This window comes from Brachycentrus maculatus, unplaced genomic scaffold (genome assembly GCF_059751285.1).
Source record: "Brachycentrus maculatus isolate JH-2025_06_01 unplaced genomic scaffold, ASM5975128v1 h1tg000419l, whole genome shotgun sequence".
Classification (NCBI taxonomy): Eukaryota; Metazoa; Arthropoda; class Insecta; order Trichoptera; family Brachycentridae; genus Brachycentrus; species Brachycentrus maculatus.
In genome coordinates, this window is record NW_028281167.1 from 863981 (window position 1) to 889147 (window position 25167).

General features: G+C 31.6%; 1 protein-coding gene across 1 annotated transcript in view; it reads left to right on the forward strand.

Annotated features, from left to right (window-relative positions):
- SP2353 (EGF like, fibronectin type III and laminin G domains protein pikachurin) overlaps positions 1 to 25167 on the forward strand; it is a 189563-nt gene that overhangs the window by 131368 nt on the left and 33028 nt on the right. The window contains exon 9 of the mRNA XM_088271085.1: positions 23183 to 23301. Within this exon, the coding sequence (XP_088127211.1) occupies positions 23183 to 23301 (119 nt within the window). The remainder of the gene's footprint in view (positions 1 to 23182; positions 23302 to 25167) is intronic.

The following is a 25167-nucleotide window of genomic DNA, read 5'->3' on the forward strand; positions in this document are numbered from 1 at the left end:
GCAGAGAGAATAGAACGCTTCATTACTTTGTCTTTACCAACATTATATGTATATTCCACATTCAAGCATCTCCTACATACATACCCGTTATATATAAATATATAACCTAATATATTATTAGATTAAAACCAATATTTTTAGCTTTTCCACTTTTTTTATTTGACCAGCGACCGGGTTTCGTCGTTACCGACATCATCAGACTAGTCGGTATGATGTCGGTAACGACGAAACCCGGTCGCTGGTCAAATAAAAAAGTGGAAAAGCTAAAAATATTGGTTTTGATCTAATAATATATTAAAAATGCAATTCCATCACGAAGTGTCAGTAGATAATATAAATCTATTAAATATAAAACCATTTATTTTTCCTCTTGAAAACTATGTATTTCCTTATCGAATTCTCGTTCCGCAATTTGCTAGTTTTATTTTTTTTATATGGCGAAGATTTCCCGTTGAAAGTAATGAAAATGGCAACCTGACAGAAAAAGTTTGACAATCAGTGGCAGACATGAGCGAGGAGCTGTAAACATTGCCGTTCGGGACACATTGTATCACGGGAGAGCAATGTTACCCCGTGTTACCCTAACCCAAGTCCCGATACAGCTATAACACACAATACATGCACATATGTGGATGTTTGTAAGTATAGGAGACTTTGTACTGTAACTTGACAGTGAAACAAGCAAAATTTCGTTACTCATTATTGTCCAATACATTTTGATGCATCGAATGTGTTCGAAACATCGAAGAATGTATTACCGTCAAAAGTGAAAATTGGATATGAAGGAATTATTTTCATCGAAGAAGATTTTTTATTTTTTTTAATTTTATTTTTTGGCAGTCACTTAGTGAGAGGATGTTTCTGCTAGTGACAAGTCTCATTTTGATTTACAAATAAAGTAATAATAATAAAAAATAATAAATAAAAAATTCATAGTCTTAAAGCTTTATCATTTTAGAATTAGATTTTAATATAAATCTAGTTTTAACAGTTTTAATTTTTCAATACATTTTTAAACTCCAAATGAGTTCGATACATAAAAGTAGGTATGTATTACCGTTAAAAGTAAAAACTGAATATGACGGAATTATTTTCTTAGCATTAGACTTATATTTAATTCTAATTTTGATAGTTACATTGCTCAACTCATTTTAAAACACCAAATGAGTTCGATAAATCGAAGTATGTATTACCGTCAAAATTTAAATTAGATATGACGGAATTATTTAAATACTAGATTTATATTTAATTATTGTTCTAACAGTTTACCAGTTTGAATTTTTCAACTCATTTTGATACTTCAAATGAGTTTTATACATCGAAGTAGGTACATATTACCACAAAAAAATTAAACAAAGGATAACGGATATATTTTATAACAACAAGATTTTCATCAAATTCTAGTTTAATTACTTTTAATTGTTCAATACAATTTGATAAATCAAATGATTTCGATATATCGAAGTGTGTATTACCATCAAAAGTGAAAACTAGATATGGCTCACTCCTTTTAACTACGTCATATATCAAAAAACAAGATTTTTCAAGACCCCATTTTTAAAGTTTAAACATATAATGAAATGTATAAAAAATAAATATTAAGCCACTTATTTAACATTTTACAGTGTAACAGACCTTTTTATGTAAAACCTGAATGTTTTTTCTTCATTTAATTTTTTTTAGTGTATTTAAAAAAATAATAAATCAATACCTTTTCTTCAAAATGCAAAAACTGCACTTTCTGCCGTGTAGCGGGTAAATATTTTGTTTAAAATATGCCGCTTTTGCTGGGATATAGTACGTTTTTTGGGCGTTCCGAAAACATGCACAGCTGAAAATCGTTGATCTTTGATATATGACGTTGTTGAAAAGAGTGAGCGATATAACGAAATTGTTTTCTTAGAACTAGATTTTGATTTAATTTTAGTTTTCACAGTTACCTACATACTACTCCAACACCACAACTCGAACGCATCGATTATTTGCCTTTTACGGGCTATTATAGTCCAACTTAAAAAAAACACAAAGGTGGATAAACGGTGGATTTCTTTTCAACAAAGAAACTTGCCCTGCTTTTGTTTTATTTTGTTTTCGACTTCAATTGGGTTTTGAAACGAAACCCGTGCGAAGCTATATACGTAGCTCACGTTTTACTATTCTATTTTATGGATTTATTGTTGGAAAGGAATCTACTCTGATATTACGCGTTTATACACTTTGTAATGGACACTGTGAATGGGACTACCTTGTTATATATTGAAAAGTGCTAGAAAAGTTATAACGATCCATTTCATAGAATGTCGCCAGCCTTTCAGGAAATAACAAATCGCTTAAGATGTGATATTTGATCCAGTTTTTGTACACGATTGACTGAAATTATATATACCTTTAGTGAAGTTACAACAAGGCTGAAAAAAAATATGGAATTCTAAGAATTAACAGGGCTTACGACCTGTCATAAGCTAGTTTAAATATTTCTTTACACATGTGAAATATTCGTCAATTCTACCCATGATTGACAACCGTCCTACTCAATTTTTTAGATCTCTGGAGACATATTTTTGGAACTCCTGGATGTGACTAAAAATACATGTCCAATTAATAATAATAATAATTAAACCTTTATCCGCACCCCAATGGTGCACAGGGCACTGTGTCATATAAACGCAGTGTTATCTTGAGCGTTTACACATGAAGAAAAGGTGATCAGCCCTCTTCTTCAGGCACCAGTCCATGGTAATATTGAATAAATATTAGAGTGAAAACATCACTTACATTTATTTTATCCCCCTTGGGAATCGAACCTGGGACCTCCAGAATGGTAGCCGAGCATGCTGACCATTAGACTACGGAGGCGGATAAAATTTTTTTATTTAGGCGGGACTCAAGTATGTGAATAAAATCAATCTCACCGCTCAAATTTTGGAAGTTTTATTTATGCTACAATTGATTCTTTTTTTCACATGCTAGTTCTCAGCACCATCTATGGTAGAATAGAGAAAGTTTTTTTTTTTAATTAGAAGAGACCTTTATGATAAAAAAAGGAATAACCCGCAAAACGTCTATTTTAGATGCTTGTCTGCAGGTAGGATAATAAGGATAGGGAAAGTGAATGTGAAAAATACACTGCAAACTCCCAGACCAGTTGAAAATAAATCTTTCATGAATTCATTTGGCATTTGGCGGGAATCGAACCCGCGTCACCAGTTTCGCAGTTGAGCGTCTACCAAACTACGCCACAGCGCCAGTCGCATATTTAATATATTTGAATAGTGATCAAGTTTTCTCGTTACCGACATCATCAACTAGACACCAGTTTGATGATGTCGGTAACGATAAAATCTTCTTACTGGTCAAATAAAATAAAAGTGGAAAAATATATTTTAAGTTTTAAGTTTTGTACTTGTTATTTTATTGCCCCACTGGGAATCGAACCCGGGACCTCCAGTACGGTAGCCTAGCGTGCTGACCATTACACTACAGAGGCAGACAAATGATTTTTTATTATGATATTTATTCAATATCACCCTGGACTGGTACCTGAAGCGTAAGGCTGATTACCTTTCCTTCATGTGTTAACGATCAATATAACACTGCGTTAATATGATGCAGTGCCCTTTGTACCATCGAGTGCGGATAAGGGTTTAAAAAACTATTTATTATAGTTGTTATTTTATTTTAAAAAAAAAAACAAAAATCACGCAGTTTCTGTACTCCCTGTTTTTATAACTCTATGTCATATAATAACACGTCAATACACATGAAAGTTTGCTCTAGGGGACCAACAACTACCATTAAACATATCCCCTTCATAAAAGTTGACAAACTTTCCTTTTGTGCCACGTACGTACACATGTGATGTGACAATTCAGAACAATCCTTTAGCGAAAAGATTGGATATTTCCGATATTTTTAGATATCAAAAAATCATTTGTCATTATTTGCAGCATGACAGATTTCTTTTACATTTAGTTCCAAAATATTTTCGGCGTTGGCGGAGTTTTTAAAAATATATCAGGCCATATATTTTGCGCCGTAAGTACCCTTTGGGAAGTGAAAAGGAAATAGCGCGATAAAGATATATTGAAACATTTTGTTGTTATTTATTTGTGTTTTTAAGTGCTATGGGGTGATTAGAGTCAATGCATAAATAAAGCAGGTACTTTGCTACATCGGTTAAGATCGTTATAATTACAACTTCTTCTTTTTCTTCTTCTTCCTTCTTAAAGATACTCGGATCTGTCTGTTCCCTTATCCGTCTCTTGTGACGTGACTGCTATCTGTCACGCCATCGCTTTGGAGATCTTCCGAGCTCTTAAAGGAAGCTGTTCTTAGTTTTTATTTAAAAACTTCATAAAATTAAACAACTTTGTTTTAAACATTTTTATTATTAGTACACTTTAACCAACCGGTTTCTACAAGAACCTTGTCATCATCAGGGCTTATTAAATTCTAAAACATTAAAATACTCATAGTTAATTACGTTCCCGTATCAAAAACTTCAACACACTTCGTACACCATATGAAAATATGATTAAAAAAATATGATTTAAAAACTCCTAAACGTTATTTTTATTATCAATAGAATTTAATAAACCCTGATGATGACAAAGTTCTTTTCGAAACCGGTTGGTTAAAGTGTACTTATAATAAAAAATTAAAAAGTGGTTAAAACAAAGTTGTTTAATTTTATAAAGTTTATAAAATGTGCCACACAGTATTTGCGAAAACATTCAAGAAACATTCAGATTTGGACTTACAGGTTTTCTTGTGCAATATTGGAAATGTAACTTTTTGGCGAGGACCTCCACACATGTTCTCATTAACATTTACTAATTTTTACTTTTCATCTTGTTTTAACATCTATTTTCTAGTTAAATGATTACAATTAGTTTCATACCATAGTTAGACATATCATTTTATTGTATACTAGCACAAAGGCTATGCATATGTGGGATTTTTGCTTTAGTATTTAAAAATTTCAAATAATATTCAAAGATTAATAACTGCATATTTATATATTTATAATAATTTATTCATTTGGCATTAAATTTGTCGAACTCCGTTTTAATTTATGTATGAAATCGCTCACTCCTTTCAAGAACGTCATAAATCAAAAATTGTAAATTTTCAGTTGTGCATGTTTTCGGGATGCCCCAACCGCTACAGGGCAGAAAGTGTTATTTTTGCATTTTGAAGAAAAGGCATTGTTTAATTATTTTTTTCAAAAACCTAAATATTTTTCAAATGGAGAAAAAACTTTAGATTTTACCTAAAAAGATACTGATACTGTTGCACAGTAAAAAGTTTAGTAAGTGGCTTGATATTTATTTTTAATACATCGTATTATATTCTTGAACTTTAAAAACGTGCTCCTGAAAAATCAAGTATTTTGATTTATGACGCTCTTGAAAGGAGTGAGCGAAATGTTAAATCAATCATTGATTTTTTGAGTCTTCCAAGTTGTTTTTTTTATTTATTGTTAAAAAACGCATTTTCAAACGAATGCCATAACTAGGCGAAACAATTGTCACAAAATCTATTTTTAAGTGTTTTTTAACAATGAAAGACAACTTATTGGAATTAAAAAATCAGTGTTTGAATTAACATTTGATACGTAAACTTGAAATATGTTATCATAATATAATAAATAAATAAATGAAAAAGATATAAAATAATTTTTAATTTTATTAAGTTCATAACTTAACAAATATTAATCAATCATTAAATTTTGGAAGTTTCAAGTTTCAAGGAAAACTTAATAATTGTGGTTTTAATCTACCACCCTCTGTTTTCAATTCTCAACAATATCGCTATTTACTAAATTATTTCGTACGTTCCTCCATACATGTAGGTATGAAGGATTTTCTTTTACACACCTTACGTATATGTTGGTATGAAGGATCAAAGGATGAAATACATTCTGCCCCAAGCCATGTTTTCTATTACAAAAAAAAAACAAATAATCATTCAGGGAAAGAATCCAAATTACGATTCTCTGAACAATGACGAATAGTTTCTTTGTATTGTACGTTTTGCAACAGAAAATTTATCGGAAAACCTTTTCATATAATTTGTACATATCCATTTAATTAAAAAAATGTTTCGAATTTTACGGACTGTGATCATTTTTCACTAATGTGATTGCTAAACTGATAGCTCACAATAGAGTGTTAGTATTTTATGAATTGTTTCGTCATTAACTTTGTGGTAAGACATGTTACAATGGTTAAAGAAAACACTTGTTTTTTACCACTTGAGTTTTATTATAGACTACATGTTTCAATAGTTAAACTTCCATCATTCAGGTCTGTATAGTAACTGAATGATGCAAGTTTAACTTCTGAAACATGTAGTCTATAATAAAACTCAAGTGGTAAAAAACAAGCGTTTTCTTTAACCATTGGAGTGTTAGTATCTAATAATGTAAGGTAAAAGAGAAATTCTTAAATGCACATGGTTCCTTACCATGGCATTTGAGAATCCACTTACTCGCATCACAAGACAGCACCTTTCAGCAAAGCATACAAACCACTTTTAACACATATCTCTTTTGGTGAAAGGAACTTTGATTATTATGCAATAAAGTTGTACAAACTATTTTTAATATCCATAAAGTCATTTAATAACAAAACTAAGTAGAAAAATTAAATTATGGTTTTTGAAAGAGAAGAATGTAGATCTGAATGTGAAATATTGGTAAACGGAGAGATTTTGGAACAGGTAGATGATTTTGTGTATTTGGGTAGTATGTTTTCTAGGGATGGAAAGATTGATAAAGACATAGAAAAGAGAATGAATGCTGGGGAAAAAGTGAATGGCGCACTGAAATCAGTTATAACAAATAAAAACCTATCAGCGGAAGCTAAACTGGCAGTGCACAACGAAGTCCTGGTTCCAACTCTAATGTATGGAAGTGAAACATGGAGTTGGCAAAAGAAGGTTGAAAGTAGACTGAATGCAGTCGAAATGCGATCTCTCAGAAGAATGTGCGACAAAACGATGTATGATAGATGTACGAATAGTGAAATAATGAAGGAATGCAAAGCTGAGATAAGCATTATCGATAAAATTAAGAAAGGTGTGTTGAGATGGTTTGGACATGTAGAACGAATGAGTGAGGAAAAAACGGTAAAACAAATTTATGAGGCGAATGTTAGCAGGAAAAGAAGCAGAGAATGACCGAGAAAAACATGGCACGATCAGGTATGCCAAATACTTGAAAGTGGTCAGGTTAGGAGTCGTAACAATCGGCGGGTATGTATGAGAGGATGCATGAACGTGGAAGAGGCGAAGAATGTTTGCAAGGACAGAGTGGTGTGTCGCTCTATTCTCTCTGCCTACCCCTGCGGGGAAGCAGTGTGATGGTTAGTTAGTTAAGTATAAAAAAGCTTTTCATAAATGGAAAGTAGAGTATAAACTGTTTATATTATAAATGTATTGACTTCTGATTAAACATCTAAATTTTTTTTAAACCAAAGAAGAAATTCTCTCCATTATAAGTCTAAGCATTCCAGGGCTTACGACCTACCATTTGGCTGGCTTGAGTGATACTTATATACACCTGTGAAACGTTCACCATTCTGAAAATTATTGGATATTGCTATAATTTTTGAAAAATGTATTATCCACTTCCGTAGTTAAGTGGTTAGCATATTTGGCTGCCATACTGGTGGTCTCGGGTTCGATTCCCAGGGGTGGGGGAGAAAACAAATTTGTTTTTTTTTCAATCTAATATGTATTTATAGTGATACTGGTTGACAGTCTGACAGTTGAAAAATTACATAGTTGTTATTTATTCTATAAAATGCAGTTTCACCAAGAAATTTCAGCACAAAACATAAATTTAATATTTATTTGTTATTACCCTGGAATGGCACTTGAAGCGAATACTGATCATTTTGCCTTCATATAATAAATGATCGTATAAACATAACGACAATTTTTTGCAGTGCCCTATGCTACAAAGGGTGCGAATTAGGGTTAATGGTAGTAGAAGTATGTACGAAATGTTGGATTCCATGCATATGCTGGTTGTTATTTAATAGATTCGGAAGTATTGCGGAAGTATAAAGCTTACTCTAGATATTTATGTTTTGATGTTATAGTAACTTCCCAATGCAATTGAATTATTACGATTATTGAATACAATGCCAGTGTATTTATTTGAACAAATTGAATTTTCATTGTACCATAATGGAAGTGCACCCATTGAAAGTATGTATTAAAAGCCTTACGAAATTGGACTATTCAACTCTAAGGGATTGAAATTTAACAAAGGCAGTTCACAATCATCCTTGTTGCGATATATTATGTATAATATGTATACTGTTATTATATAATGTACATATGTTATGAAACTTCAGGATGTTCGCTAGGAGAGTTTATCCTTTCCGCAAAATTTCTAGCACCTTCTTTAATATTATAACACTCTCCAAATATCAATAACGCAATGGTTAAACATTTAAAAAATATTACAAGCATATTTGAGTGTTTTTTTCTCCGGGAGATCGTTTTTAAGGTTTAAGAATATAATAAATTCCATTAAAAATAAATACCAAGCCACTTATTGAAATTTTCACTGTGCAACAGATCTTTTTAGGTAAAACCTGAATGTTTTTTCTCCATTTGAAAAATGTTAGGTATATTTAAAAAAATAATTAAACAAAACATTTTTTCAAAATGCAAAAAAATACTTTCTGCCCTGTGGCGGGTGAATATTAAGTTTAAAATATGCCACTTTTGTTCGGTTATAGTACATTAAATGGGCATTCCAAAAACATGCAAAACTGAAAAATGACAATTTTTGATATATGACGTTGTCGAAAGGAGTGAGCGATATATGCTATGAATACTGTTGTATATTAAGAGAGAGAAAAAAGAGAAGAGAGGGTGGGTGTGTGTGTGTGTGTGTGTGTGTGTGTGAGGGTGGGAGTAAAAGAGTAAGGGTATGGTATAAAATAGAATATGCAGAAAGAAAAAGAAGATGAGAGGAATTATGTATCTGTAAGTGTAAATTTACATCATTATAAAAAATACCGGTTGTTTGTGGTATGTAACTATATAAAGTAGAGGTTTAATAAAAATACAAGATCAGAAGAAGACCGATAAAAATTTGGCATGATCAAGTATGTTAAATGCTTGAAAGTGGTCCGCTCAGGAGTCGGAATAATTGGCGGGTAATAATGTGGTGTTCAATTCTCTCTGCCTCTAGATCCATGCTAAATTTAAAAAAAAAACTCACTCTACTTAACCATAGATGGTACCGAGAACTCGCATGTGAAAGTATGTCTAAAATTTTAGAAGTGTGTTTGTCAATCATCGGTAGAATGGTGAATGTTACACATATCACTTATCCAGCCTATGACGGGTCGTAATCCCTGTAAATACCCTGACTTCCATATTCTTCTTCATCTATGCTGAGATGTTAAAAACATCAATGATACGATAAAAAACCGAATCAATTTAAAACACGGTTTAAAGTTTAAAACGAAGGATTTAAATAGTGAATACATTTTAAACCCCTATTTACATTACCCCTAAATTCATGAACACCGTGGGTCTTAATAGACAAGGCAGTATTAACTTCGCTAACGGAAGCATTGGATTTATAATAAAAATTGCAGCAGGATTTAAAAAATCCTGAATTTAAATGAAAATTCTCCAACTATCTGCATTTGAATCCTTAAAAAGATATTGGTTTAAAAGTACTTTATTCCGAGGCATACAACATCGAATAAAAACACATTATTTTTGTAAATTTGGTATGTTTTATTGTTTAAAGTATCGTTGTATTGTTTAAAATATCCGGCTGTCCAAATTTAAAACACAGTAAGGGACATTTTTTTGTAGTACCTACTTTTTTTTGCATTTTAGTATTAACTTCGCCAACGGAAGCACTGGATTTAAAATAAAAACTGCAACAGGATTTTAAAAATCCTGAATTCAAATGAAAATACTCCAACTATCTGCATTTGAATCCTTAAAAAGACATGGGTTTAAAAGTACTTTATTCCGAGGCATACAACATCGAATAAAAACACATTATTTTTGTAAATTTGGTATGTTTTATTGTTTAAAGTATCGTTGTATTGTTTAAAATATCCGGCTGTCCAAATTTAAAACACAGTAAGGGACATTTTTTTTTGTAGTACCTACTTTTTTTTTGCATTTTTGGACTAAGTAGAGTCTACTTAGACCATAAATGCAAAAAAAACGTACTACAAAAAAATGTCCCTTACTGTGTTTTAAATTTGGACAGCCGTATCGTTTTATTGTTATGAGTATCATTTCATTCGTATAAAAACGTATGCATAATATATTCGTTCGAATGGTAAAGTACGGAAAAAATGCAATTCAACAGCATGATGCTTACAAGATGACAATATTATATTTACAACTAATGCAAGTTAACAGGATACTGCAAATTCGGATCTTGAATACAAACTAAAAAGTCTCATCTAAAAAAAATTTGCCTCAATCCAACATAGACGGCTATTGTGAATTAAGTCCACCTCCGTAGCGCAGTGGTCAGCGCGTTTGGCTACCGTGCTGGAGGTCCCGGGTTCGATTCCCAGGGGGGTCAAAATAAATATGGCCGATTTTCACTCTCATATTTATTTAATATCACCCTGGACTGGTTCAAGAAGGGCCGACCACCTTGCCTTCATGCAATTAACGATCAATGGTACATAGGCCACTGCGTCGCTATGATGCAGTGCCCTATGCACCATTGGGTGCGGATAAGGGTTAGAAGAAGATGAAGAGGTTAAATTTTGTGTTTTTTTTTATTTCTTAAAATTTTTAAAACTTTCTTCGTTATTTTATATTTTTAAATGAGTTTAAAGTGCGTTCGATGGCTATACAACCATTACGGACCCAAGTTAGATGAAACAAATTTGAGCAGACAATCCGAAGTTGTATTTAAAGGAATGTTAATTTTCTGCTTGAGATTTTTGATCGTATAGTCTAATAAATAATGAAGCATCTCATATTACAGCAAAGAGCCCTTAAGGTAGTATTTTAAGAAAATAGCAGAAAATAGCGCTTTATAAATTATCCTTTCCGGGAGTACGGACGTAAATAAACGTCGGTGTGAATTTTCCTTAAAGGAGTATCGACGTTAATGAACGTTAAGTCCGTCTATCAGTTAGTATGATGTAACTTTTATAGCAATGACATCTGTGGATAATAATAAATCCCTTACCGCACCCCAATGGTGCATAGGGCACTGCTTCATATAAACGCAGAGTTATCTCGATCGATTACACATGAAGGAAAGGTGATCAGCCCTCCACTTCAGGTACCAGTCCAGTGTAATATTGAATAAATATTAGAGTGAAAAAATCACTTATATTTACTAAACCCCCCTGGGAATCGAACCCGGGACCTCCAGAACGGTAGGCGAGCATGCTGACCATTACACTACGGAGGCGGACAAAATGTGGATTTCTGTGTGTAATTTCGTTATAATTACAATAAATAATACGTATAATAAATGTGTATATATGAAATGAATATGTATATTGAATGTATCTATGTATTATGAAAACAAATAAATAAATAAATTGAAAATATTTCGAAGACGTGTTTAAAAAAATTTTTTTACATAATTTTTTTCTTCATTATACATCGATTTTATGAAAAAAATATGTAAAATGAACCCACTACTCAGAGTAAGTTATTATTGCTTTCAACAGTGAAAATATCAAAACAATGAAATTTTCAGTTATTCTCAAAGTTGATCTTTGCAAACTCCTATTGACCTCTGATTTTTCATATATCCCTGTATTCTCCTTAACAAATGGTGAACGTTCTCGTTAAGCCAGGGAAAAGCCCTTAAGGGATGTTTTTCCACGCGATGAAGAGCCATTTCCGAAGCTTGCCACCCGCGTCGCATAATTTCTGATAAAGAAATTTGATCCGTATAAGCCACCCTTTATTTGAAAATTTCAGGGGAGAAAAAGGTTTTTGTTTCTTAGTTAATTTATTTAACGTTCCGCCAAATTAAATCTGGAATATGTATTTATTATTTTACCTAAAATTCATTATTTACAAGTAAATAAAAGATTCTGATACGTATAACAGGCTTTAGAGAAATAATAGCTTCGTGTAATTTGAGATTCATGAAAGAAATCCAATATTTGCGTATCAATATTGTATTTCCCAATCCTAAAGCAATTTTAATTGGGCATTTTCTTGTAATAAAGTCTGTTGATAATAAGAATTATATGAGAGAAGTTAAAAGTTAGGCAAATAAATTAATATACTCTAGCTGTTATTGAAAATGAGCTGTTTTTCTTCAAATATAGATGGAAATGTCAACTGAGTAGAAGCTTAGAACTTATTTTGTAAAAATATTTATGTATTTAGTCATTTGAATTCACAGTTGTTTGTATGATTCATAATCTTATATTGCTATTATACTCATTTTCTTGTAAGTATTCTTCTTTGAATAATATTCTTTCTGTATCCTATTCAATGTATGATATACCCATTAATTAATTCAACATACAGTGATCACTTAACCAGCCTACGAAAGGTCGTAAGCCATGTAGATGGCCTTCTTCTTCTTCTTTGTTGAGATGCCAATGAAATATAAAAAAAATACTCCTGAGTGGCGATAATCTAGATTTGTGATTTGTGAAGTATTTGGACACACTAAAAATCTTGTACTCTTTATTATGTCCTTTAGAAACAAAATAAAGCCTGGGTAAAACAGACATCAAAAGTAAAGTACAGGAAAGGTCATGAGCCCATAGGACGCAGAGAACCTGATCATATTGTGAACCAGGCAATTGCTGTGGATCTTCCTCGAAAGGCATCTAGAGGAAGACCAAAGAATTCATGGATGCTGCAGAAAGAAAACATGATTCGAAGGCATGGCCTTAGGATGAGGAAAACTGACCTCAACAGTACGATTATTTGGGATGGATCTAGGAAGAAAAAGATTTCTAGTTGAAAATTTATTGAGAAAACCTGATTTCTATCAGGCACAAAAAGAAAATGGTGCTAAACGATAACCGCACCTACTAAATAAAAAAACAAATATACGCGTATATTTGAGTACACCCCCGGGGTGTAATGGTAAGCATGCTTGGCTACGGAGGTCCCAGGTTCGATTCCCAGGGGGGGTCAAATAAATATAAGTGATTTTTTCACTCCAATATTTATTCAATATTACCCCGGACTGTTACCAGAAGCGGAGGGCTGATCACCTTTCCTTCATGTGTTAACGATCAAGATAACACTGCGTTTATATGCAGTGCCCTATGCACCATTGGGGTGCGGATAAGGGTTTGAAGAATATGGTGCAAAATGTATCGTCGTAATGTCGATTTCGCGTCTTATCTTTGTTTTAAATATTTCAATAGATTTTCGGATACACCTTGTCAATTTCCCAACCTTGTTCGTTGGAAATCAACCCTCGAAGGGCGGTTAATAATTCATTCGGCGTCCGGGAACGGTGTGTTCTACCCCAACCCTTCGGTATCACTTATTGCTTTATACCAGCCTCAGCTCCGGGCAGGGTACTTCCGGTTCACACTTTCACGCCGGTTGCCCAGAAATAATGACGCAATCTGCTAGTTTACGGTTAGTTTGGTTTCGGGTTGCAATTGTTATTCATTAATATCTTCATACCGTTGAATGAGAAAATTCGGGACGAATTCCTATTAAGAGTTCCTCATGACATCGAGGAAATATAATTTTTGCTCTTAAGGGGGAACTCGCAAATTTCAAATCCGGAACGCGAATTGCCGCACCATAAGTCGGACGTGTTTACGTGCTCAATATAAAAAAAAACATATGTCATGTTTGTTACGCTATATAATACTTTTTTGCACTGTAATTTGACATTTTGTCACTGTGTATTGAACAAATATTTACATAATGAAAATGTTACTTTGTTTTAAAAATTACTATATTTATAGTGATTTTTTTTAACAAAGTTACATTTTAATATAAAATGAAAAATCACAAAGTTAGTGCTTCAAATATAAATTATGAATATTTTTATAATTTTTTTAACTCCTTACCTTTCAACAACTCTTCTCTCTTCAAAATCATATATTTATTTTGAAGAAAAACTTGAAGCAAATCTCAGTCTTGCATCTTTTCCTTCTCTTTATTCATGGATCAACTCCTGAGCTTTTTCCATACTTTAAAGCATTTGGAATACTTGATCACACTCATCATCATCAGGATTTCCTCGGTCTTTCTTTGCTTCTATTGCCAACTTCATTTTATTGGTATATTTGTTTTACTGTTCTTTCCTCACTCATTCGATCCACATAAACAAACCATCTCATCACACTTTCTTAATTTTATCGATAATGTTAATCTAAGCCTTGCATTTTTTCCTTATATCTATCGTACATCGAACATCTATCATACATATAACGTTTTGCCTCACTGAGAGATGTTATCTCAGCCTTGCGTTTTTTCTTATATCACTGTTTCAACATCTTTCATACGTAGTTTTGCCGCATTAAGAGATCGCATTCCGACTGCATTCAGTCTACTTTTATATTTGTTTTGCCAACTCCATGATTCACTCCAATACATGAATTATTATCATTAAGAAAGTGATATTTACGGAGAAAAAAGAGTTTAAACGTAGATGTACGAATGTAAGAATAAAATAAAAAATATACGCTGTCTAAAAGCTTAATTTATCTCACCAATAGATGTCTCTAGTGAAATTCTAGTGACACAAGCACCATGTTTCAAAATTGGATCATTCATACATATATATAGAACTTCCAAGTATTTGAAAAGTGTGGTTGTTAATCATGGGTAGAATTGCTGAATATTACACGTGTGTAAAATGATCACATTAACCATCCTATGAGGTCTTAAGCCCCGTGAATGCCTAGACTTCCATAATATTCTTCATCTATATTAAGGAGTCAAAAAATGATATGTATACGCTGTTGTGATGTTCAGTACTTTTCATATTATTTTTTGACATCTCATCAAAGATGAAGAAGAACATGGAAGTCTGGCCATTTACGGGGCCGATAACCGTCATAGGCTGGTTTAAGTGGTCACTTTACACACGTTTAACATTCACCAATTCTACCCATTATTTACAACTACACTACTCAAATTTCAGAGTTCAATATATATGAACCAATTTAGAAACCTTGTTCTTGAATCACTAAAATTTCATAAAATACATCTTTGGGTTAGATGAAAAAAAAATTATAAGAAAAATAACTCCTATAATTGGAGATAATCCAGATTTGCGAACAAGTATTTGAACACACTCAAAATGTTCTTCAGTACTTTTGCTGTTAGCTGAAATGAAGCTCGCAACATCTTATGAGAATCCTTGGAAAACACCATTAGAGAGAAGAAATATCCTAAAAACGCCTGAAAAATGTCACTTGCTTCGTACAAATTACGATCATTTAAACTTATATTCTACAATACATCTTTCCCCGTTTTCTTCTATTATTTTCCGGATGTCGTACGTTTTTATTATGTTGTGTACCTACATCTACTCTTCAAACTCATCTTCATTACTATAATATAAAAAAGCTTTTTATGTCAGTAGTCTACCATCTTACCTCAAATGGTATTATGTATACATTTTTATTATACATTTATTACATTTTTTAATTTTCCTATTTTTAACGTAACACTCTCCTAATCATTCTGCGTTAACTTTATTTATATTACATTTTAAGTGGTATTACACAAAGTGAACGATGAATGATAAGGAGAGTGTTATATTACCATACCACAAAGTTGACAATTTCACGTCGCTTCATGTTTGAGTTCATGTCAGCATCTATTGGTTAGTTGGAGAAAATGTTTATTGAGCAGAGACCCTTTTATTAAGACGAACGCAAGATCGTAATCGTATTAATTTATATACTGGAAGACACCTGATATCATGATTTTTAACGGCTTATAATTTGACCAGTTATTTTATTCACAACTTTTTCAAATACCGAGACTGCTGTATTCTTTTTCATCTATGTTGAGATGTCAGAACACAAAATGAATTTAAAAATTCATGTTATTTAAATTTTATAATCATTTGAGACAATCATTGGTAGTTTTGAAAAAAATGGGACTTAAACTGTGTTGCGTTACCCTTCATTTTATATGTCGGGGTCATTTATCACGTCGGGGTCACCAATATGGTGAACAATTGTGTGTATGGTATTGTGCGGGAAACCAGAGCAGGATATTTAAAAGAAATGCTTACTTACGGTTTGTTTATTGATATAAAATTCTTACACGATTTGATAATGATTTGATATTAACTTATTATAATTTATCTAATTGATTATTGAACTTTGAATGAAATATGAAGCTCAAATATACGTTCTTCAACAATCAAGCGATGGCAGGCGATTCTCGCCCCCGCGCTCCGGTTGGCTGCTTTTGTTGAATCCGCTCAGTGTTGTCAACCTGACAGTAGCAGTATAATTCAGTGTTGTCAACCTGACAACACCAAATGGCGTGGCCGGACGGCTACAATATATCATTAATATTTACAATATACACTGAAAATGATAGTTTATTCGTAAAAAATGGCAAAATTAATATATTTCTTGATTTTATAAGTAAACTCAATAATTTTACAATACCTTTTCTGGGTACTAGACCTTAGAGTAAAGTAAAAAAAATGGGTTCTGGAGTAAATGAGATAAACATTTATGATAAAATTAAGGAAGGTGTGTTGAGATGGTTCGGACATTTGAATCAATTGAGTGAAGAAACGATAGTTTTTAAAAAAGAGGCGAATGTGGTTGGTAATAGAAGAAGAGATAGACCGAAGAAACTTGGCATGATCAAGTATTTAAAAAAAAATGAGTATAAATATGGAAGAAGCAAAGATTGTGTGTAAAGCCAGATTGGTGTGGCTTTCTATTCTTTCTGCCTACCCCTGCAACTTTTTTTACATACTTTTTTTTTACACAATCAAAATTGTATAAATTATATTTGAAGCACTAACATTGTGATTTTCCATTTTATAATTAATATGTTACTTTGTTTTAAAATTACTATAAATATTTTATTATAACTTAATTATAATGTGTATCGTTTTTACTATTTTACCATTTGACTGTGACTGCCAATCATCACAAAAAATAAAGCCACTTGAGATCTACCTAAGCTCATTTGCCTAACCGTCAAAATATTTTGAATTTTGTTAAGTACATAGATAGTGTTTGAGCGTTAATCAGTCTTGATAAGCGGTTAGCTTCGAAACCGGTAGACATTATACTTAAGTTATAATAAAATATTTTTAGTGATTTTAAAACAAAGTTACATTTTAATTGCAAAATGTTGTGGTTTGGTATAATCTTACCCTTCGTTGCATAAGTTGAACAATAACGTTGTAAATTATAAATATATAGCAGTAATAGAACCAATTTAATGGTAGGCATGAATTATAAATATTATCTTGTGGTTTGTTCCGGCTATTAGCGAGGATATATCTGGAAATCTAGGAAGATACGGCTGTGGCCTTTATTATTGCAAATTAAGGGTCTTGTAAGTTGGATAATAATCGCAAATCATGGCTCCACACTTGGCAAAACGAATATGAACATCATTTAATTATTTTATTTATTTATTTCAACATGCAAAATTAGAAAAAAAATACAATAATGTTCTCTCGCTGAGTTTTCCCCAGCCGATGTTAGATATAATACACAATTCATCCGTACAATTTACCAAAATGTTAGTATGTAATTGTCACTCATGGGTGTTATAACAAATGTAACAACTTTTGACTCTTATCTGCACACAATGGTGCAGAGGACACTGCGTCGTGATACAATACGATATTACACGAATAAAACCTTTATATTTAATATATCGCTCACTCCTTTCAAGAACGTCATAAATCAAAAATCGTCAATTTTCAGTTGTGCATGTTTTCTGAATGCACTGAAAATGTACTATATTCCAGCAAAAGAGGCATATTTTTAACTTAATGTTTACCCGCTACAGGGCTGAAAATTTAGTTTCTGCATTTTGAAGAAATGTAATGTTTAATATATTTTTTTTAAATATATTGATATTTTTCAAATGGAGAAAAAATCTTTGGGTTTTACCTAAAAAGATCTGTTGCACAGTAAAAAGTTCAATAAGTGGCTTGATATTTATTTTTAATACATTGTATTATATTTTTAAACTTTAAAAACGTTCTCCTGAAAAATCAAGTTTTTTGATTTATGACGTTCTTGAAAGGAGTGAGCGATATGTTATTACATGAACTATAACAATACATTTGATTTTATATTATAACATGAATAATACCAACATATTTGAATAAAGGATTTTATATAAATTATACCAATATATTTGAATATTTGATATAACATGAATTATTCCAATATATTTGAATATATGATGTTACATGAATAATACCAATATATTTGGATATTTGATGAAACATGAATTATACTGATATATTTGAATATATGATACAACATGAATTATACCAATATATTTGAATATTTGATGAAACATTAATTACACCGATATATTTAAATACGTAATTTTAAATAAATTAAACTTACATATTTGAATAAATAATGTAACATGAATTATACCAATATATTTGAATATATGATGTTACATAAATTTTATCAATAAGTTTGGATATTTTACGTTATGTGAATAATACCAATATATTTGATAAAATGTTGTAACGTAGATTCATTAACATATTTATCAATATGTTATAACATGAATCATACCAACATATTTGATAAAATGTTATTCCATGAATTATAATAACATATTGGATAATACGTTATAACATGAATTTTATCAACATATTTAAAATTTGGTTATTACTTAAAATATACAAATAGTTTTGATTATATACTCGTATAATCATATGTATTGTACCAATATAAACATTTCATTACATGAATAATTCCAAAGTATTTGATATGACTACATCAACTATTTTTATATATTTGATAATATGTTATAACTGTACAGACATATATCATACTATGATTATTTATGAATTTTAACAACATTTTTGAAAATATGTTGTTTTATGAATTAAACTAACATATTTGATAATATGTGCACTAATTGTCTGTGTATGATTATACCTACATGTATGAGTATGCACCACGAAATCAAAATTTACTGCCTAATTTAAAAGGGGCAAATGTACATATGGATTATACCTGAATACTGAATAGATTATACGTCAAAAGAGTAATGATTAAGGTAATGGAAAAAGCAACGTCGCTAATTGAGTACGCTTTACAAAGAAAAACAGTGGCTCTCAAACATTATGGTTAGATTACAACATTTTGAGTATGTCCGTATGTTTTGAAACTTACATACAAATAGGAAGATACTGTGCTTAATAAAAGCTCTTCTCATCCCGCCATAGACGGCTATTGTGAACGCGCACATACTGTGTTACGAGTTCAATCAATAAAACTAGAAGTTTCAAGAATTTGAGTAGTGTGGTTGTCAATAATGATTAGAATTGGTGAATGAATAAAGCTTTTTATTGAGCTTTTTATTTAAATGTTACACGTGTGTAAAAGATCACTTAAATCAGCCTGTGACGGCCGTAAGCCATGTGAGTTGCCAGATTTCCATATTTTTGAAATACGGAAATAAAAATATTATTAGATTTTAATTTTGTATTGAAATTTTGAATAATAATATAATATAATAATAAAATATAATAATATAATATAGTAATATAATAATAAATTTAATAAAAATAATAAAATAATACAACAACATTAAAACCTTTCCTACATATATTTTATTTGACAAGTGACCGGGTTTCATTGTTACTAACATCAGACGGATGATGAACGAAATCGGTCAATGGTCCGATAAAATAAGGATGATTGATAAAATTATATACGCTGATTGAATAAACAACATATGGGTGGTAATAGTTATAAAGTTATCATTTTAAAGTATAAGTTTTACTTGATATATTCCGTTTTTTGTGAAAATCAATTGCGACACGTGTTTAGATGCATTCCGCATCATTTTGTGTTTGAAAACACGCGTCAAAATTGATTTTAACCCTTAAATGCATACTGTTGCATTTCTGCAACAGCAATTTCACATTAGTTGAAACATCCTTTATGGTAGTCGTCTGGAATTATTGTAATTCACACTGTTACATATTCATCACACACATAGATGTTAGAAATTCAACTCAAAATTCAAGTCAACTTTTTATAACTAAATGGCGTTGTAAGTACATTCTTGATATTTAGTGGTTTTTAGAGATATTTTTTTTTTAAAAAAATAATTCATTTAAGGGTTAAGAAATATTGGTATTTACCAAGCAAAGTTAAAATTGAAAATATCGTAGTCGTACGGAAGAAAGTGACCAACTACCAAAACGTAAAATGTTCAGGAGGGCCATTTAAGTCACTTTTGCTTGGCAAGAGAATAAACATCAATGCAGTTAGTCATTTTTACCAAGTCAATATATTATACTTCCAAGTTTAAAATCCTTTGGGATGTTTTTCAGGGAAATATTAAGCTAGTAAGATATCACATAGCCAATGATCACGTTTTTGTAAAAACATGCATTAGGTTACTTTCTCCAGTTCTTGTTAGAGGAACTTGACAAAAATCACAAAATTCGACGGTTATTTATCCCCCTTAGTTTGAGAAGCAGGTAATGGCCGCTCGGGGCAATCAGGAAGATCGATAATTCGGGAACGGCTACACGCCACTAGATTTATACAATGCCCAACTTTGGAGGGGCTCAAATGGCGGGAAGGGGAAAATTAATTTAAAAATGCCATTGCAAAGTGCCGCCGATAACGCTGTTAGGTAGGCGGAAACATTGGACGCCGGCGCGCTCCACTGCAAAGGACTTTCCAGATATTGTTTTTCGGCGTGTTCATAAACCTTCAAATGGGGTTATTCGAAACAAGCGTTGATGAGATTTTAATGCCGCCAGGATTCTGGATAGAAATTTATTGTATTGTGTAGGGATGAGTTCAAATTTACTTTATCTTATTTCTGTAAAACAGAGAATAAAATACATTTATTTGTACAGAATGAGCGTCGTACAGTCATCTTTTTTATCCATTTTAATTTTTTTTTCTCTTTTATCTCACTCACTGTTATTTTTTGTGTTGAATTGTGTCATTTTAAAATAAACACTAAATTCAGAAATATTCACATTTAGTTTTTTTTTCATTGGTTCATAAATGTTCAAATGGGGTTATTCGAAACAAGCGTTGATGAGATTTTCATGTCGCCAGGATTTCCGAATATAAATTTTTTGTATTGTATGAGTTCAAATTTACTTTTCCTTACTTCTAAAAGTAATAATAAATTATCTTTATTTGTATAGAATGAGCGTTGCATAACTCTCTATTTTATCGGTTTGTATTTTTTTCCCTTTTATTCGATTCATTGGCAATTTTCAAATGTTCAATTGCTTAATTTTAAAATTCACAACAACAAAAAATCATCTTCATTCGTAAAAAAAACAATACATAGATGTATTTGTGTTAAGACACGTGTAATATATCGCTCACTCCTTTCAAGAACGTCATTAATAAAAAATCATCAATTTTCAGTTGTGCATGTTTTTGGAATGCCCAGACAATGTACTATATCCTAGCAAAATCGGCATATTTCAACTTAATATTTACCCGCTATAGGACAGAAAGTGTTGTTTTTGTATTTTGAAAAAAAGGTATTGTTTAATTATTTTTTAAATATACTAAATATTTTTCAAATGGAGAAAAAACCTTGAACTTTTACCTAAAAAGATCTGTTGCACAGTAAAAAGTTCAAAAAGTGGTTTGATATTTATTTTTAAAAAATTGTATTATATTTTTAAACTTTAAAAACGTTCTCCTGAAAAATCAAGTTTTTTGATTTAAGACGTTCTTGAAAGGAGTGAGCGATATATGATAATATATCATCCGTTGGGTGTGTGAGAGAATTAATTATTATAATAATTTCATTAATTGTTTCGTCACTTAGTGGTAATATTTATCCATTTTCAATTTAAGTTTTACTTGATTAGTACTTTTTTTCTAAAATGTATTGTGATACGTGTTTTGATGCACTCTGAATCATTTTCAATCAATGATATGGTGTTGTCAAACCCTCTTTTAGTGGAACGGAAGGTCTATGGCGACAGTCAACAGTCAGTGGTTTTCTCCCAGCAATGAGTAAATACTGAGAAGTAGACTAGATTATCTCTCCTGTTCCCAACACGGATTACAATAAAAAAATAGCTAGAAGAAACAAAAATCTACTTCATGATCTATAAAACCGTGTACATATTATATTATTTTTAACATCTTAACATGGATGAAGAAGAATATGGAATTCGGAGCATTTACGGGGCTTGCCCAGACTTTCATATTCTTCTTAGCAGTTAATTATCATATAATAATGTGATAAATAACTATAAGAGATAATCCAGATTTGTGAAAAAGTATTCAATTCAATTTTCAATTTCAATTTATTCAGTAAAAAAATAATATATACATAACAAACAATATTCAAGGCGTATATATTAAAAGTAAAAGTAAGTAAGAAGACTTAAAGGTGTAGAAGAATCCCGCTTCGGAAAACTCCTTCGGACACATGGAACAGATCAATATCCAATGTGATATTGTTCAACATAGCGGTAGCTCTTCCTACAGGCATAACCATCGGCAGGTTGGTCCTGTGTATAGGAATGTGAAACAATCTATGCCGACGCTGTCTTAGGTAACTATCGGGAACATACAGACCAATGCTCCGGACAATTTCAGGATTATCGATCATACCGCGCAACAATCGATAAAAATGCGTAATTAAATACACATTCCTTCTAGTCTCTAAACTATTGTAGCCAAGCATACCCTGGAGAAACTGGGTCGGGTAGAGCCAAGGATAATAGCCGTACTCTCTCATGTAGAGATACCTCAAAAACTTCTTTTGGACTTTCTCTACCATAAGAGAGTACTTAAGCTCTTATACTGAGTATTAGGACACACTCAAAATGTTATACATATTAAACAAGGTAAATAATAAATGCAACTCGCATCTAAAAAACGCTGTCAATAGCACCTCAACGGTCCCCACACAATCTCGTATATTCTACATTTACCTCATAAACTTGATTCACTGGTCTTTCTTCACTCACTCGATTCACATTAGCATTTTTTAACAACTTCTTTCTTTCTTTCAGGTGAATGTGGTGCTTTGGGATGTTCAAAGAGCTGTCTTCATGGGGGGAAGTGTATGAAGCATTGCTTGTGCCCTCTGGGATACGCCGGAGACTATTGCGAGACACAGCTGGACCTTCAAGTGAGTCAAAAAAAGCTTTAAGCAATTTAGGGGTTGTAAATTTGAAATCGTTATTATTTAGAATATCGGATTTATTTTCAACACTTTTTTGTATCATTTTATTTAAAGATTTCTACTGCCTACTATGAATTTATTTTAACCGGCCACTTTCTATCTAAAAGTAAGAATAAACCTTTTTGGATTCTTCGAGTTAAATCTCTTAGATAAATATACTAAGGACAGTTTCTTATAAGGACTTATGGGCTTGAAATTGTTTAAATCAACCCTTTCTCGAACAAAGTTTATTTTTATCAGAATGTCATCATTCTCCACCCTCGGCGTCGCCTGATATCATATTGTTAAGAAGGATTTTACGAAAACCTATAACGCTGTAGAATTGTAGACTTTAGAGTGCAGAATAAGGGATTATCAGAGAAACTAAATACCGAGTGCGAAGGGATTAGGGATAAACCAGGAGGCCAAAAACAGCTCTTTTCGCTAAAACTATGGTACATTCATTGCTGTCAGTGTTAAGCGGTAGAACTTATGTTATGTTCTGATATGGCAATATACAGCGTTCTTGTAAAATTTCATTTACTGATTAGGCAGCCACTCTGTGACAATTATTGTGACACGTGTTTTGTGCATTCTACATCATTTTCAGACACTGTGTTTAAAGATGATGTGGAATGCTTTTTTTGTGTTTTCAAATATCACTTGTATTTAAAAACAACATGCGAGTATTTAAATGCAGCTTTGCGTCAAAATTTCTAATAACTTTAGGAGACTAATGATTTTGATCAAACGACTATTTGCATAATACTCTTCTTATCATTCATCGTTTACTTTGAGTAAAACCACTTCAAAACTACTTTACGACTTCCGGTTTAAGAATAACGAAACCGGTAGTATTGTATACTTATAGAGCTTTTACGTGGTATCCATCACAATCCTTATCATTCGTCGGTCATAAAGTGAACGATGAATGTTAAGGATATTGTTATATAAACATACCACAATGTTTAAGTTGCTTTTAAAGTACAAAATAGACAATTTGCATTACCCACATAAATCATGTGATAAAACTGAAACATTTTTTGATTTTAAGTTGAATTTTTGTGAACGAAATCTTTACGATAAGGCATCCAGTTTGCACTTTAAAAGTATAAAATTTATAATTTAATCAATATAATTAATATTTAAAGTATTTACTTTGTGGTTAGTCATATTTGCTTTTATATTTTTTTTACAAAAGTTACTAAGAAAGTTATACCTATGTATACTAATTAGCTAATATTTTTGAAAAAAAATTTAGTTAAAATCACTAACCACAATTTAAATGCTTTGAATATGAATAATATTGAGAATATAATGAATTTCACATTTTTAAAGATAAAACTAAATGCCTCGATGTAAGGATTTTGCCTTAAAGCTTTTTACGAGCAGTAGCGAGATTTTCCAAGTACCGCAGAGCAATCAATTGGAATGTGTTGAAATAATATAAAAGATTATTCGATGCCGATAAAACTCGCCCGATTCTTAGCAGCCGACCCGCGAATCCGTAATATAATCCCGTTATTTATAGAATATCCGAAGAATTTCTCGGGGAGATTTTCAATTTTCATCAAAATATACTACTCCGCCTTCATAAGCTCGGAGTTTTTCCACTTTATTTCACCCTCGTCGGCTACGAATTGCCGATATAAAATATTGAAAAGCAAAGGAGATTTTTATTGTGAAAATTCAGAAAAGTGCGAGAATCGTGTTCACCAGCGGGAAATTATATTTGTTGTGTAATTTTCGAGATGCTGGCACATACTACAAAGCTTGCCTCATGTCGTAGTAAGAACCGTGAAAGAAAATAACAAAAGTAACAAAAGATATGGT